General features: G+C 40.0%; 1 protein-coding gene across 1 annotated transcript in view; it reads right to left on the bottom strand.

Moving 5' to 3' along the window:
* Positions 1-16,157, bottom strand: part of SLC35F1 (solute carrier family 35 member F1) — a 231,647-nt gene that overhangs the window by 53,188 nt on the left and 162,302 nt on the right. Inside the window, exon 3 of the mRNA XM_032216781.1 lies at positions 4,065-4,192. Coding sequence (XP_032072672.1) covers positions 4,065-4,192 — 128 coding nt within the window. The remainder of the gene's footprint in view (positions 1-4,064; positions 4,193-16,157) is intronic.

The raw sequence follows: 16,157 nt of genomic DNA, 5'->3' as shown, positions 1-16,157 counted from the left end.
CTGAAATAAGGAAGTAATTCATGAACTAAAAGGAAATGTGGCTTAGTGACTACAGAGAATTATAATCAACCATCACTCCCTCTATCAAGCATAAGCCTGTAACAGCTGGATTTGTGAAATTTGGAACTTGCAAAAATGTAATGTGCAAAGTTTTTTAAAAATTATATTTAATTGTTTCATTTCCTCCCATTTTTAATATTTATTCTCTTCAAGTAGCTTGAGGTATTTCACTTAAGATTAAGATTTAGGAGTCAGGGACAGAGAGATTAGAAATACTTATATTCTCCCTTTTTCCTTAGGACATCAAGATAGATTAAATGAAAAATAATGGCATATTTTAAAAAACTTAAACGAGTAAAACCGTTTTTATTATCAAACCGCTATGCTGCCCAACTCCCCAAAGCAACTTTTCAATATAACCATTAAATATTGCAATACTAAAATGTTAAACAGTAACAGAGCTTATTAAAATAGTTTAAAAAACTAATAACCCAGAGATATATTTTCAAATGCAAGTCAAAATCTCATACTAAATGTCTTTTTAAAGGGAAGTGTTTTGTCCAAATTTAATCAAGTAACAGTGAAGTAGGAACATTCTTAATTCCAAATAACTCTGAGCAGTGGTGGGATTCAAATTTTTTTACTACTGGTTCTGTGGGTGTGGCTTTGTGGGTGTGGCAGGGGAAGGATACTGCAAAATTCTCATTCCCTCCCCACTCTCAAAATTAGTAGTTCTGGACTTTAAAATTCATATTCATGACATCCAATTGTTACAAAAGATCCTGTTTAATATCTTAAGAAAATAGTTTATTAATTAAGAATCAATTGAGGATATTTGATCCTGGACAGACCAAAGACAATGATTGTTGTGACTTATGGTACAACAGAAGCCATTGTGGACTTTCTGTGAGTGAAATACAATAGACTGTTAACAGAGGGTTTAGAAGTTTAATTTAGCTGTTGGTTTTCCTATTAACTTTTTCACATAGTGCACAGGCTATGTGGGTTGGGTAAATAGTGTTGTAAAAAATTATAAATTGTGTGCCTGCTTTGCAAGGGGGGGGGCTATTATCTTTGAAATACATTTATTAGTATTCAACTGGAGGGACAATTTATGTATATGTCTCTTTTGATTTGTTTATACACTCGTAGTCTTGTTTAGCTTTGGTGTTGTTGTTTTTTGGAGTTTGTTTTAATGTTTTGAATAAAATAAAATTTGAGTTTTTTAAAACCAATATCATAGTCATGTAAAATTGTACTTATAAATAGGAAGCAGAATAGCCATTTGAAGAACAGGACCAGAACAGCATTATTCTGTTACAGGCTGGACCACAATAGTTTCAACATAGTCTTCAAAGATTGTCCAGTGTAAACTAAATTGTCATAAACCAATGTGATAAGGTATTTGCTACACTCTTGAGGATCATTTCCAATGAATATAGATGGGACTACATTGTTAGCAGGGCAAATAATTCTTAACAAGCATCCAAGATTAATGCCAGGTTCTAGAAGATATCCAAATTACAAGCCTACATTTTCAAGGTGAGTAATATCCCATTGCGCACAACTTAAATGCCTACTATAGCCTTACTAAGGCTGCTTATTTCTTGATTGATTAAATTTCAGTTTATTATGACCCAATTAATTCAGCTCCCAGGCAATGATTTAGACAACCTCCCTTGAATAGAATGGAAAGGAAAGACATAGTTAAATATAATTTCATATTTGTTACACTACATCTTCAAACTTCAAATGATTTCCACTACACATAAATATTACATATCATGAAAAAGAAATATAATTCTAAGAAACACCATCATCTAAACACTAAATTAAGATAAGTCTTTCTCCATCACTTTCCAAAAGTAATTATTCAGAAAAATTAAGTCTCCATACCCCTCAATTGCATCTCTGTAATTTTATTAAGAAAGACACCATGTTTAAGAGCCATTAACTAGGTCCAGCAGAGTCAATAGCAACTTGCTTTCTTTATTGAATTCTTGGCTTAGTTCATTTATTGAGGTAGCCAAAATCATTAAAGTTTCTAAACCAGGTCTAAAGCCAGACTGAAATATATCTAGATTATCCTTTCCTTTAAGGATAAAAACCATCTAATTTATTTAGAGTGGAGAAGTCATCACACAAACCAGTACCCAACTCAAATTAAAATATTATAGATTGCTCAGAAATTTATCAGGATCAAAGAACTAAAAAGGGTTATTTTTCTAAAAATACTCTTACCATAGAATCCAACTCTTCTCAAATGAAGGAATTACCTCTTGGACAAAGATCAAATGTATATGTAGTTGAGTTCTTTCTGCATGATTGGGCTTGTACATGTTTAGGATGTATAAAGTGAAACACCACTACAATATTGCTCTGTTTGCAACATCTTTTTGATAATAATACAACCACAAAACAACCTTAGATTTTATTACATATCCTTAAGAAAGCTGAGAGCTATTTCAAATTAAAAACTAAAAAAAGCACATGGAATTTTATCTGTTTCAACAATTATTGGCCTTTGAAATCAAAATGATTTGGATGACTGGATCAAACGAAAGAAATGCACAGCCACTAGAATGCTACAACATGAGTGAAAGTTTAGGAAGAGAAAAGAAAAGTTTTTTGAAGATATTACAAATTTAGCATATTTGTACAATGTACAGGTTTTGCATCACAAAACAAGTGCTTTAAGTAATAAATATAGATATACAGTATATGATAAAACTGATTAATCACTGTCCTGTTCCCCCACTGGGGCCTCAAGCTAATTGGCAGCTATGCCTTTAGACCCTTATGAAAGAAAGGAGGGGTGTGGGGCCAACCTCACAAAGAGGGGGGCAAGATGTTCCAGAGAGTAGGCACAACAGCAGAAAATGCCCTCCAGGACCCCGTCAGGCTGATGAGAACCACATGATGCCTCCTCTGCTGGCAAAAGTGGAAAGGCCAATCCCAGAGGGATGAGAGGGTTCATCAAATAATTTGGATCCAGGCCAAGTTAAAGCCATGAAGGGCTTTAAAGGTGATAACCAACACTGTTGAATTGCCCCCGGAAGCAGGCTGGCAACCAAAGCAGCTCATGGAGGAATGTGTTATAAGGCAATTCTTGAGGCCCTTAAAGCTGCCCACGCTGTCATATTCTGCACTAGTTGTAGTTTCTGGATGCTCTTCAAGGGTAGCCCCATGTAGAACGCATTACAACAGTCCAACCGTGAGATGACCAGGGACAGAATGACTGAAAATAATTGTGAAAAAAACAAGTCTACAACTGTGTGGCACCAAAACTCAATGCTACAATGCAAAGGGAAGAAAATGGTTGAAGGATGATGCATCTTGATTAAAATCTGTCACACAGAGCCTTCCCTTGGGAAATGCCACCCAAGCAGTTCTATCAGAAGGACCTGTGAGTTTAAGCTCTTTAGAGAAAATTGGTAATTTCAACACTGGAAGGCTTTGTTACAGTGAGGAGTATCTTATTTTATGTTTCTGACTTGTAGGATACTTATCCATCTGTTTCCTTGCCGTGTAATTTAGCTGTCATGAGTAGAGTTTCTGATTTTTGAAGAATAATATCTACCTAACTATGACTTTAACTTCCAGTTATTGACTCGGTTCTACATGAAATTGGATATGGGGGATGAGATAATAACCTTCTTTTCACATTTCTTAACATGTTTTTAATCCTTTTATGGAAGGCTGAGCAGAATTATTACTGCTTTTTAACTTATTTGAAGCTCCGAGCTTCATCTTAGCCAGTGTAATGAACAGAGCTAAGAAGGGCTTTATGTGCCTGCAGCTCCATATCTGTGATTACCATATTTATGCTTAGCATGCCTGGCATAAATGTTAAAATCTATTCTCTCCTTTGAGCCAACATATGGAGGAAATAGGATGGCAATCTCGGGAAGGCAGGAAAGTATGGCTCTATTACTATTACTATTACTATTACTATTACTATTACTATTACTATTACTATTACTGCGAAGTTAAATCCAGGCTTCCTTTGGTTTTCTGATATAATGAGTAGAGATGAGAGAAAATAAACTAGTAGAAAATCTTACCTGTACACTAGTAAAAGTGGTATATTGATAAGCTTTAACTACCAGGTAATTTGCTTCTATATCTATTATTCCAAGGATCATGTACTTCCACCATCTTCGTTTTAAGATTGCCAATAAATTTTCTTCACCTGCATTGGAATGGGGCGGGGGGAGAGAAAAGAGAGAAAGGTTTGAAACACAAGATGGACATGCATATATACAAATTTACACAAGTATTGCCATAAATGTATAAAGGTAAAGCTTCCCCCGCACATGCGTGCTACTCTAGGGGCAGTGCTCATCGCCGTTTCTAAGCTGAAGAGCCAGCGCTGTCCAAAGACGTCTCCATGGGCATGATGCTGAAGCTCACGGAATGCTGTTACCTTCCCACCAAAGGTGGTCCCTTTTTTTATTCTTGCATTTTTAAATGTACTTTCGAACTGCTAGGTTAGCAGAAGTTGGGACAAGTAATGGGCGCTTACTCCATTATGCTCTGCTAAGGATTAACAACCACTAAACTGCCAACCTTCTGATCGACAAGCTCAGCATCTTAGCCACTGAGCCACTGCATCCCTCCATAAATGTATGTGGCATCCCTAAACAAATTCATCAACTGAGGTGGGGTTTTTTTGGCCAGTGCTCTATACCAGTGATCTCCAACCTTGGCAACTTTAAGACCTGTGGACTTCAACTCCCAGAGTTGAAGTCCACAACTCTTAAACTCCAAGGTTGGAGACCACTGCTCTATACGACTTGGTTTGTTGGAAGCAAATGTATGATTCAAGGGCCATTTGATTATTTTTTCTTTCATTAACTAATATGACTAAACATATTCCAATTAGCAGTGTAAAGCATTCATCCTAATTATATACTGGCGTTCCAAACTATACTGAGATGTGGAAATTTAAAAAAAAATATGTCATCGTTAGGAAGAAAAAGAGAAATAGTGGTGGCTACATTGTGGGTTATACACTTCATCTTGACATAATTCTGTAGATAATTTGAGAATTGATACTGGATGAGCCACTTGGTTTTTCTACAGCCTCACATAGTTCCATTAAGCTTCATAGTCCAAATGACAATGGCCATAAAAATGCTTTTTCTTTGCATAGTGATATCCGGTGGATTCAAAATATATTTTTCTGAGAATAGAAAGGATAGTGCTAGGCTTGGCTGCCCAACAATAAAGCAATCTGTGTTCAATACAGGTAGTCCTCGACTTATGGCCGCAATGGAGCCCAACATTTCTGTTGTTAAGTGAAACATTTGGTAAGTGAATTTTGCCCCATTTTGCGACCTTTCTTCCCTCAGGTTTTTTAAAATATTTTTTATTGAATGTTTTAATCTTTAAAAACAATAAAACACAACAAGAAAGAACAAAACACAAAACATACATAAGAATATTGTTATATATCTTGCCTCAGTTTTTAAGTGAATCACTGCAGCTGATAAGTTAGTAACCCGGTTGTTAAGCGAATCTGGCTTCCCCATTGACTTTGTTTGCCAGAAGGGCGCAAAATGTGATCACATGACCTTGGGATCTAGCAACGGCCATAAATATGAACCAGTTGTCAAACATCTGTATTTTGATCACGTGATCATGGGGATGCTGCAAAGGTCATAACTGTGAGGAACAATAGCAATAGCAATAGCAGTTAGACTTATATACCGCTTCATAGGGCTTTCAGCCCTTTCTAAGCAGTTTACAGAGTCAGCATATTGCCCCCAACAATCCGGGTACTCATTTTACCCACCTCGGAAGGATGGAAGGCTGAGTCAACCCTGAGCCAGTGAGATTTGAACAGCCAAACTGCAGAACTGCAGTCAGCTGAAGTAGCCTGCAGTGCTGCATTTAACCACTGCGCCACCTCGGCTCTAACAGTCATATGCCACATTTTTCAGTGCCGTTTTAACTTTGAGCAATCACTAAATTAACTGTTGTAAGTTGAGGGCTACCTTTGTAGCTTATCTCTAGAATTCTGCTGTGAATTTTGCTCACAGAAAACTATTTGGCTGTCTTGTTAGCTTACATGATGGATAATTAAAGGATGCATTTTCATGAGGGAGCAGCTTCCCAAAAACAAAATAACCTCTTTAAAAGTAATGTAGTAACTTCAAAATATATCCTCAAGAGTTATTATGACAAGTACTCTAATATATAGTTGCTATACGCACAATTCTTGAAAGTGCAATTCTAATAGCACTGATTCTTCAGTGCGCCGTGACCTACAAAGGATGCAGATAGAGTCCAGGATTTATTTGGTGCTCCTCTTTAATAATTTATCTGATGTCCTTTACTTCTGCTGTATTTCCCAGCTATGAATGTGCAGAGGTCCTGCTCTTGAAGTCCCCCCGGGGAGGATGCAATTAGCTAGGTCCATGATGGCAAACCTATGGCACATGTGCCAAAGGTGGCATGCGGAGCCATTTCTTAGTGCACGCAAAGCATTGCGTGGTCATCTCCACCGCGCATGTGTGCGCTGGCCAGCTGATTTCGGCCTTCATTTTTTGCCCTCCAGAGGCTTCAGAGGTGGCCTTTCAGAGGTGAAAAATGGCCCACATGCAAACCGGAAGTCAGGAAACAGGCCTCCGGGGGGGGCAGGTGAGGCCATTTTTACCTTCCCCAGGCTCCTAGAAAGCCTCTGGAGCCTGAGGGCGGCAAAAAACAGGCCTACGAGGCCCACCGGAAGTTGGAAAACGGGCCGTTTCTGGCCTCCGGAGGGCCTCCGGGGGGGCGGGGATGCCGTTTTCCCTTCGACGCAGGGGAGTCACTCATTCATGCGCGGTGGGTGGGTCACTCTCGCATGTACAGGGGGGATGGGCACACACACATGTGTGATAGTACGTGCGCACATAGTTTTGGCACACCTTTAGAAAAAGGTTAGCCATCATTGAGCTAGATGCTAGGCTCTGACTATCCCTATAATAGGTTTTGTGTAAAGAATCGTCCTGTTATAAAACCTCTTTACGGTTAGGGTTAGGATTAGGGTTACAGCTCAGGGCAAATTCTCAGTGTCAGGTTTGTTGACGTACACACCCAGAATATTCTCATCTCCAATAAAAGCATGTCTGAGATTTGACACCAAAATATTTAACAGATTCAAAGCCACTTTTCACTTTTTATAGGCGGAGAGACTTTTGAGGGCAGATTAACATGCAATTTTACTAACCTAATGAAAATGTAATATTAATTTGAATCAATCCAGATTGATCTGAAGCTCTGTTTTCAGTGGACTGGATCCAAACCAACACTCAGTGAAATTCCAAAGCATTGGAAAGGGATGGGATGACATTTTTCTCTATTTCCTCCTTCCTTAAGGAGCATATGTGATCTCCCAGAGGGATGATCCCTTCCACTACAGTGGCTACAGAGTTATGGGAGAAATAGAGAAAAACATCCTCCTATTTGTTTTTCAACAAATAATAAAGGAAACTTCTTTATTATAAAAGAGAATATTGATCTGAGTATATTGTGTGAAAATTGGCAGCATATGTCAGCATGATTTATAGTATACACAACTTCTAGTTTTAATTACTGCATATGGGATAGTTTCAACAGAATGCCCAAAATAGATTAAATTACTCTATACAGAAGTCCATAAGAAAAAGAGCACAGCTTTAGTTAGCACATATTAACCACAGGCTAATGGGGGGCATTATTAAAAATGTATTCCTCTGCAGGACAAATAATGCATTTAGAATTGGTTACAAGCATGCAATTTTATGGAAAGTAGAAAGTCCCAAAATTCAGATGACTTTGGAATAGGAAATACCATCCCACAAAAGGAAGTGAGGTATACATTTCTTATCAATTTCTAGTTCTTTTTTTTTTACTTTTAAAGTTCCAAATAATAAGATAGAGAAAAAGACATACATTTTCAGCTCAGCCACTATACTGACATTTCCTAAAGCAGGGTTCCCCAACATTTCTGGCTTTGTGGACCAGTGGCTGTTCCACATGAGCAGCCAGCAAGCGCATGCATGCAGCTCCAGTTAGATGAGCAATGTGTACACACAGACATGCAGCTTTACTTGTGCGAGTGGCTCACACAAATGAGGTTGCTCGTACACACACGGATGCTTGCCGACCATTTCCGTGGCCTGGTTGCAAAACCCTCACAACCCACTAGTGTGCTGTGGCCCACAGTTTGGGGATCCCTGTCCTAAAGAAAAAGGCACATTAACAATTATGTTAAAAATACAATTCAAGGTAGGAAAAATCCACTAATATTTACAGATAAGTAGGGAATACTTTGCGGATCTGTACTATGTTAGATGATCTTTGTCAAAGCTCTGGATTCCATTATTGGTTGGGTCCAAAGCAAAAAGTGACTAAGCTATGGGTGTGATGCTTACTTTTGGTTAGCAAGTCATAAGGAGGGACATTTGCACCCAAACATTCTCCATCTATATAAGTTAACTCCTTAGCTCTATTGGAAGGTAAGAGATTTTTTTTTTATCAGCAAACTAGAGTGGAGCTACTGATGGAATGCAGACGTTGAAAGACTGACTTGAGAAGGTCTTCATTTGGCCATAAAAGCAAAAGTTCTTCTTGTGTACGTTCATATTTGTCTTGCCTCTTGGGAGATCAGATTGACATTGGCTTTCTCCAGTCTATTAGTTGTGGACACTGATAGAGGCTATGACAGTCATCCATGATTTCATCTTTTTTTTTCATTTGAATTACTGCAATTAAATAGGGCAATGCAAACATTTTCATTAGTCCAGAAGCAGCCAAACATTTGGGAATAACTTGTCCAGTAAGAACTGTTTGGGGAACTAATTGCTATTTAAGTGGAGATAAAGAGGGACTAGATGCAGTGGCTCAGTGGCTAGGACACTGAGCTTGTTGATCAGAAAGGTCGGCAGTTTGGCGGTTTGAATCCCTAGTGCTGCGTAACAGATTGAGCTCCCGTTACTTGTCCCAACTTCTGCCAACCTAGCAGTTTGAAAGCATGTAAAATTGCAAGTAGAAAAATAGGAACCACCTTTGGTGGGATGGTAACAGCATTCTGTGCAGCTTCGGCATTTAGTCGTGCTGGTCACATGACCTCGGAGAGATCTTTGGACAGCGCTGGCTCTTCAGCTTTGAAACAGAGATGAGCACCACCCCCTAGAGTCGGGAACGACTAGCACATATGTGTGAGGGGAACCTTTACCTTTACCTAAAGAGGGTATGATTAATTGGAGTTTGTTGTCCTGGTTTGTTTATTGTTGAAGTTTCACTCCTGATTTACGTTTATTGTTTTTATAGTCTTATTATTGGAATGCAAGCTGCCCAGAGTCTTTGAAGTAGGTGGGATCCAGATGTTTGTAAATAAAACTTGGCTTATAATCCATGTGACTTTGAGAATTTATATGTTATACGATTACAAACATAATTTCTTTATTTTAGAAATCCCCTAATTAAAAAGAGAATGATTGTGAATTGTCATTTCAAAATAGACCGAACTAGAAGTAGTGTGCTGCTAAATTATTAAGGGGGGTGGGGGGGGGAGACTTTTCAGCCATAGATAGTGAAGAGGACGCTGAGATCTTGTAAGTGCTGAAAAAGAGACAACTGGTTTATCTTGCTTTTTCTTTCTTGTGGTTCCTCTGGAATTAAGTTAGTCAAGAGAGACAAGACTGATTAATGCTATCATGTAGCAATGCCGAAGCCTGACTTTCTCTTGGTCTTTCTCAATCACCCTCCCACTCAGCATTCCTTTTGCAGCTGAGATGCACCCTTTACAGCAGCCGTCATAGTTCCTTCAAGTCAGTAGATGCCAGCAAGCAGCCATGAATGCATTGTTCATTGGCCCTCCCTCTGCATGGTTTTGCCACCATCCATGTTCACATCATTCCAATTTTATCAAACATAAAAAAAAAACCCAAGGAGCTCTAATAAGTTTCCCTCTCAATTTATCAACAGGTTCTTGGAAATGCTTCACAGTTGGGCTGAAATTTCCCACCATGTACCAATTTTACAGCCAGTTTATATGAAGGCAGTTCGGGTAAAGAGACAGAATTTTTTCCCCCCTACTGGAGAGCATGTCTGTTGTAGGGTTTGCTTGTTTTTTTTTTTAAAAAGCAAAGGTATTGTTCTGTAATTGGGGAAATCCGTTCTCCTTCCTTAAAAATTAAGGAATCGGGTACAGGCTAAAATTATGGCATCAATAACAGAATAAGAAAATGTTTTGGTTCTATGAAACAGATCAAAGTCTCAGGAGGCAGCAGAGGGAAATTTGTCTCTCTGGGACGGAGCTTGAAGGAAAGCAGAATGGTCTAAAATTGTAAACGGCCTTTATCTCTGTGGGGGCTGTCATAACCTGAAGAACTGAGCTCAACAGAAGATTATGGACTGCTGGAGTGAGAATGCTCCTATGTGAGGAAACAGTGTAAATGTTATAAATGTTTGGCTATGTAAGTAACTTGCAAGAGGTGTAGGAAGCAGGGGTGGGCTGTTGGGGTTCTCACAGGTTCAGGAGATCCTCTAGCTAGGATTCTGCCCAGTTCAGCGAATCCCCAAATGCCACCCCTGGCTGGACCCTCCCACCCCGCCCCTCCACTCCCAGGAGTCTCCAAGTGGTCCATTCATCATGCAAGGTAAGTGGAGGCTCGGGGAGGGGGCGGGAAATGGGCCTACCGACATTTTGGAAGTCCAAAAACAGGCCTGTTTCTGGCCTCCGGAGGGCCTCCATAGCCCGGGGGAAGCACTTTTTGCCCTCCCGGAAGCTCAAGAAAAGCCTCCAGAGCCTGGGGAGGGTGAAAAATGCCCCCCCCCCATGGTGCAGGAGGGCAAGTAGGCCACACCCACCATGGTCACACCCACCCAGCAATATGACAGTGAACCCGTTGCTGCAATTTTTGAAGCCCACCCCTGGTAGGAAGCTATAGGATGAAGAAGTAATGTTGAAAAAGTTTGTAATGCTTATAATCAAGCATCTCAAAACTATTGTGACATACAGTAGCAATTCTTTCAAAAAGGCTAGAAAACATATACAGGCTAATACAAAAAAATGCCTCAATAATCACAGTTTATTGGTAAGTTAATGTTCAGCCTAGGATCTGATGTTATGGTAAGTGAAGATGAAAATGTACTGTGGTCTTGCATACCCATGCATTAAGATTGTATAAAGATTGATTGTAATGTTAGCAGCTTAGCTAAAACTGTTCTTCATAAAAGACTTCAGTTGGATGTTCAGGTCACATGTCAGTCTCATCTTCTGTTTCAGAAGACTTAGGATGTAATTGTACCATGTTACACATAGTGGAGAAACTTTAAGTATTATCAATGTACTATATAAGAACAGTTTTTTGTCTACACTTCATTGACAACTCTTGACATCATTGCCTAGTGTCTAAAGTCAACAGCAGGCACAGGCTACATTCATCACGGAATAATGAAGCCCATTGTAAAACAGGTTGCTTTGAATTAATCAGAAACTGCAAGCTTGGCGCAAGCAGGGATGTTAGTGTCTCATTTTCTTCTTAGCTCAGAATAGAATACTGTAGGATAAGAATGAGGGAATTACATTCCATTTTGCGTAATTAAGATGACACACTAAACTTAATTTAACAGTTTCACTCAGGAAAGCACATTTCTTATTTGCACAAATATGCAGTTTGTTTATATTAAGCAAGATTTTGCCAGAATCAGATTTGTGGTATATGAAGTTTAGCATCACAGTTATTCTGGAGAGCAATTAAACAAAAGCCTGGATTAATGTGATAAGAATTAGAAGCTTCTAAACCCATTTGTCACCTAGATCCTAATGTTAATAAGACTTAATTTTCCCTCTTCTGATTCCCAGTATTGTTAGCAACTTCAGCGAGAGTTTTTTTTAGAAACAGAAGCTGATGAAAACTATAATGTCAACGGGCCATGTCAAGTTTTTAAATCTTAACGTTATCTAGGCCAGGAATGGCAACCTTAAACACTCAAAGAGCCACAAAGGTCCTAACCAGAAGCCCCCCACTTCAATTCTGGAGCCAACCAGAAGTCCGATTCCCCCACCATAGAGTCTCCTCCTAGCACGGCATCCTTTTTCCCTTACCAGTCCTAACCGAAAGCCCTATCAATTGTGGAGCTGACCAGAAAACCCTCTCCTTGCCATATAGTCTCTGCTTGGTGCGCTGTGCTTTCCCTCCTACCAACCAGAAGCTTCTCTCAAAATTGTGGCACTGACTAGCAACAGGGAGCCACAGCAGAGGGATGAAAGAGCTACATGTGGCTCCAGAGCTGCAAGTTGCTGACCCCTGATCTAGGCTTTATATTTCTGTGAGGAGCCAAAAGTATTTCCTTCATCGGCAGCTTTGATGTTGTTCAGTCACTAAAGTTGTATCTGACTCTTCTCAACCCCATGGACCATAGCATTCCAGGTACCACTGCCTCTGTCTCCTGGAGTGTGCCCAAATCCATGTTTGTTGCCTTAATGACATTATTCAACCATCTCATCCTCTGCAGTCCCCTTCTCCTTTTGCCCTCAATCTTTCCCGAGATCAGGCTCTTTTCCATGGACTCCTCTCTTCTCATTTGGTGGCCAAAGTATTTGAGCTTCAGCTTCAGTATCTGTCCTTCCAAAGAACAGCCAGGGTTGGTTTCTTTTTGGATGGCCTGATCTGATCTCCTTGCAGTTTCATCAGCAACACTGAATAAAACCTAAATTTGCTGTAACAGAGTTGTTATCACTAACTACATTTTTCCAAACTTAGGTTATACCATTCTGATGCAATCCACAATCAAACCATGCCAAATAATTTAGAGTTAAAAATGACTCTAAGCTGTGACATTTACCTGTTGTAACTGCACGGATAGAAGCAAAACAGCCATGGGAATGGAAGAAAAGGAATCAGTTATGTGTACATCTGACATTTACATTTTTGCTGCTGTAGATCTGCCTTTCCCCTTTTCTTTCTTCACTTGCCCTTTTGAAATAAGCACTTTCATCTGATATAGTTTAGAAAACACAAAATGTAAATTTTGCCTTATTCTTGTCAGTTAGAAAAAAAGCAATAATGGAAGCATAGTCAGGATTCCAGAAGGTTTTGGAATTTCAGTCTTGTCTTTCCCTTACTACGGTTCACCATTTTTATTACTTTTACACTTTTACATAATATGTTCATTGTTATTGTTTTTTCCCGTTAACTATTTTGTTATTATTAAAGTTTGTAGATGACAGGCAGACAGTTTAATTAACAATGTTAATAGTTTAACCATTGAAACTTCTTTTGGCCTGTTTTGTAAGGGGTGGGAAACCAACATTGCTGTATTATACTAATCAGCATTCAACTAGGAAGGATGTTATTGTTATGTGTATATGTGTTGGGTTGTGGATTCCATTGCAACCGGTATGGTGCAACAGGGCCGGCGTCTACCACATGCATGTGCACAGCACGCATATTAGTACTTAATACCCGTGACGTCCGCGACACTCCAGCTGCTCGGCGGAGCGTCGCACAGGTGCCGTACGCTCTGTGCACATGCGCGGAAGCCCCGATCGGCTGAAATACAAGTAAGGTAAGGAAGGCAGGCGGGCGGGCCCTCTGGAGCATCATGCCAGAATGGTACCTGGTGCTCCCAGCAGGCACCAGTACGCCCGTACCGGGCATACCAGTCGTATCCCACCACTGATGTGTTAGTATTTTCTAAAGACACTTTTTTCTTTCTAACATTAGAAAGAACATGTTCTAACATGTTTTGTTGTTTTTTATTCTTTTGTTCTTTCTTATAAATATTTTGGCATTTTGTATTTTAACGTTCTTTGAATAAACCATTTTTTTTTTAAATTAGGGGGGGGGGGAATCAGCATTGCAGTAAACCTTCATAACCCAACCCCTTCACTCTCGCCATCTAGGATCAGCACCATTGGAAGAAGAATGGCCTCCTTTTAAAGGCATTGCTTAACCACTCTGCATAGCTTAGTTCAGGGGTGTCAAAAACGCAAGGCCCAGGGGCCAGATCTGGCCCATGAGGTGCTTAGATCTGGCCTGTGGGGCCACCCTGGAAACAACGAAGGACCAACCCGCAGTGCCTCTGCCAGTGAAAACGGAGGCGTTGCAGCTGAAACAGAGCTTGTTTTTGCTGGCAGAGCACTCAAGCCACCACAAGCTCCCCCAACACGAGTAACGTTGAGCTGGCCATGTCCATCCTGGGCCCCCAAGGTCAGACGCAACCCTGATGTGGCCCTCAATGAAATTGAACTAAACCCCTGGTTTAGTTGATGCATCCAAATAAAGAAAGGATTCATTAATCCATGGATGAGGGCTTCCAGGAGATGCTATGGTTCTAAAGTAGAGTATGAAGTCAACAGTTATCTAAGAAGGTGACAATTGAAGTTGAAGTTCACAAGTCTTAAAGTTGCCAAATTTGGGGACCGCTGGTATAGACAATGTGAGAAGTTAGCCATAATGAAGTTTTGCTGCACTATATTGTGAGGTAGGGCTTTGGAAAACAGATAAACCATTAATTACACGGGCATTTATATATTGTGCTGCTAAACCCAATAGATCAACATTCTTGAGATTTGCAATAAGTTGTAGCAGCGAGGAGTGTTGCTTTTCAGTATTCCAAAAGCTAGACAATTTTGGTTTTTTCAGGATAGTCCACTTCATTTCTCATCCCTAGCTTGTATTTGGATTATTTTCTAAAGAGCTTTCTTTGCTCAGCAATAGCTCTGCTCTGTTTGGTTCACTTTCTCTTTAGAATCCTCTAAGTTTTTCACTGAGATTGTCTCCTGTATCCCTGCAGATAAGAAGCTGTGGTTGGCAACAGACTTCAGCTCAACAAATGGGATCATCATATCCTTTTAATGAATACTTCAGGAAAAGTAGGAGCCTGCTGGAATGAAGGAAAGAACAGGAAATCACCTCATTTACTACACTGTACTAAAGATAGCATATTTCCTTCTTCTCCAATCATGTAAAAGGTACGTGACTAAAATGCAGATGACAATACAGCAGAGGCAGAACAATAGCAATAGCAATAGCAGTTAGACTTATATACCACTTCATAGGGCTTTCAGCCCACTCTAAGTGGTTTACAGAGTCAGCATATCGCCCCCACAGTCTGGGTCCTCATTTTACTCACCTCGGAAAGATGGAAGGCTGAGTCAACCCTGAGCCGGTGAGATTTGAACCGCCAAACTGCAGATAACAGTCAGCTGAAGTGGCTGCAGTACAGCACTCTAACCACTGCGCCACCTCAGCTCTACAGAGAAAGGTAGAGGCCAAATGGCCATTGTTCAAGAGTTGGATGGGAGATAACAAATAGTTCAATGTAATCCACTCAGAAGCACTAGCCTTTCTAGAAGATCCAGGGGAACTGGCAACCTTCATCTTCTTCAAACCATCAATGTGTTCATTGTAGAATGCCAGGTGGTGTGATGATTAAGGCATCAGGCAAGGAACTAGGAGATTGTGTGTTCTAGTCCTGCCTTAGGCACAAAGCCAGTTGGGTGATCTTGGGCCAGTTCGGCCGAACTGGTAGTGGAATTCAGGCCTGGGTTGCAGAACTGGCAGCGACCCAGGCCTGCCATGCCCCCAAACTGGTTCCCTTGCCGCTGCTGGGCCGCCAGTTGGTTTTTAGTGACTGCGCATGCGCAGTTCACTGTAAATTGTTCTGCAGTCTTTTAGTATTAAGCACAATTATATAAAGAAAAAAACCCCATTCAATTAGAGCTCAGGTCAAGCTTGCTTAAAGTTAAAGGACATTCATTCAATCAAAGAAATTCATTAATTTATGAATTATGAAATCCTCAGTCACAGAAAACCTACAAGGAGTCCCTCTTTGGTCACTGTTATGTAGTGCCTTTATAATCACCCAGTTGGTACAGACTATTTTGGTTCATTCAGTTAATCAAATATCCTTTTGAACAACCAGTCATGTGTTTTGAAATGCTCAGTATCTATTAGTTCATATTCATCATTAAGCTGCACAACAGTCTTCTATGTCTGAACTCATGGGATGTCTTTGCCTACATATCTGCTTTTAGCATGATGAAAGCCTATAATTAAGGTAGGGCTCAATTACTTAGCATGAAGGACAAACCAAAAATACACTTTGCATTTAATGAGAAGCAGATTTCTGAAGCAGATTCATCAGTGATGAAATGAACGCTGTCATAAAGATAGAAA

The sequence above is a fragment of the Thamnophis elegans genome, chromosome 4 (assembly GCF_009769535.1).
Source record: "Thamnophis elegans isolate rThaEle1 chromosome 4, rThaEle1.pri, whole genome shotgun sequence".
Classification (NCBI taxonomy): domain Eukaryota; kingdom Metazoa; phylum Chordata; class Lepidosauria; order Squamata; family Colubridae; genus Thamnophis; species Thamnophis elegans.
The sequence above is the reverse complement of the archived record's forward strand: the minus strand, read 5'-3'. Positions and strand labels throughout refer to the sequence as shown.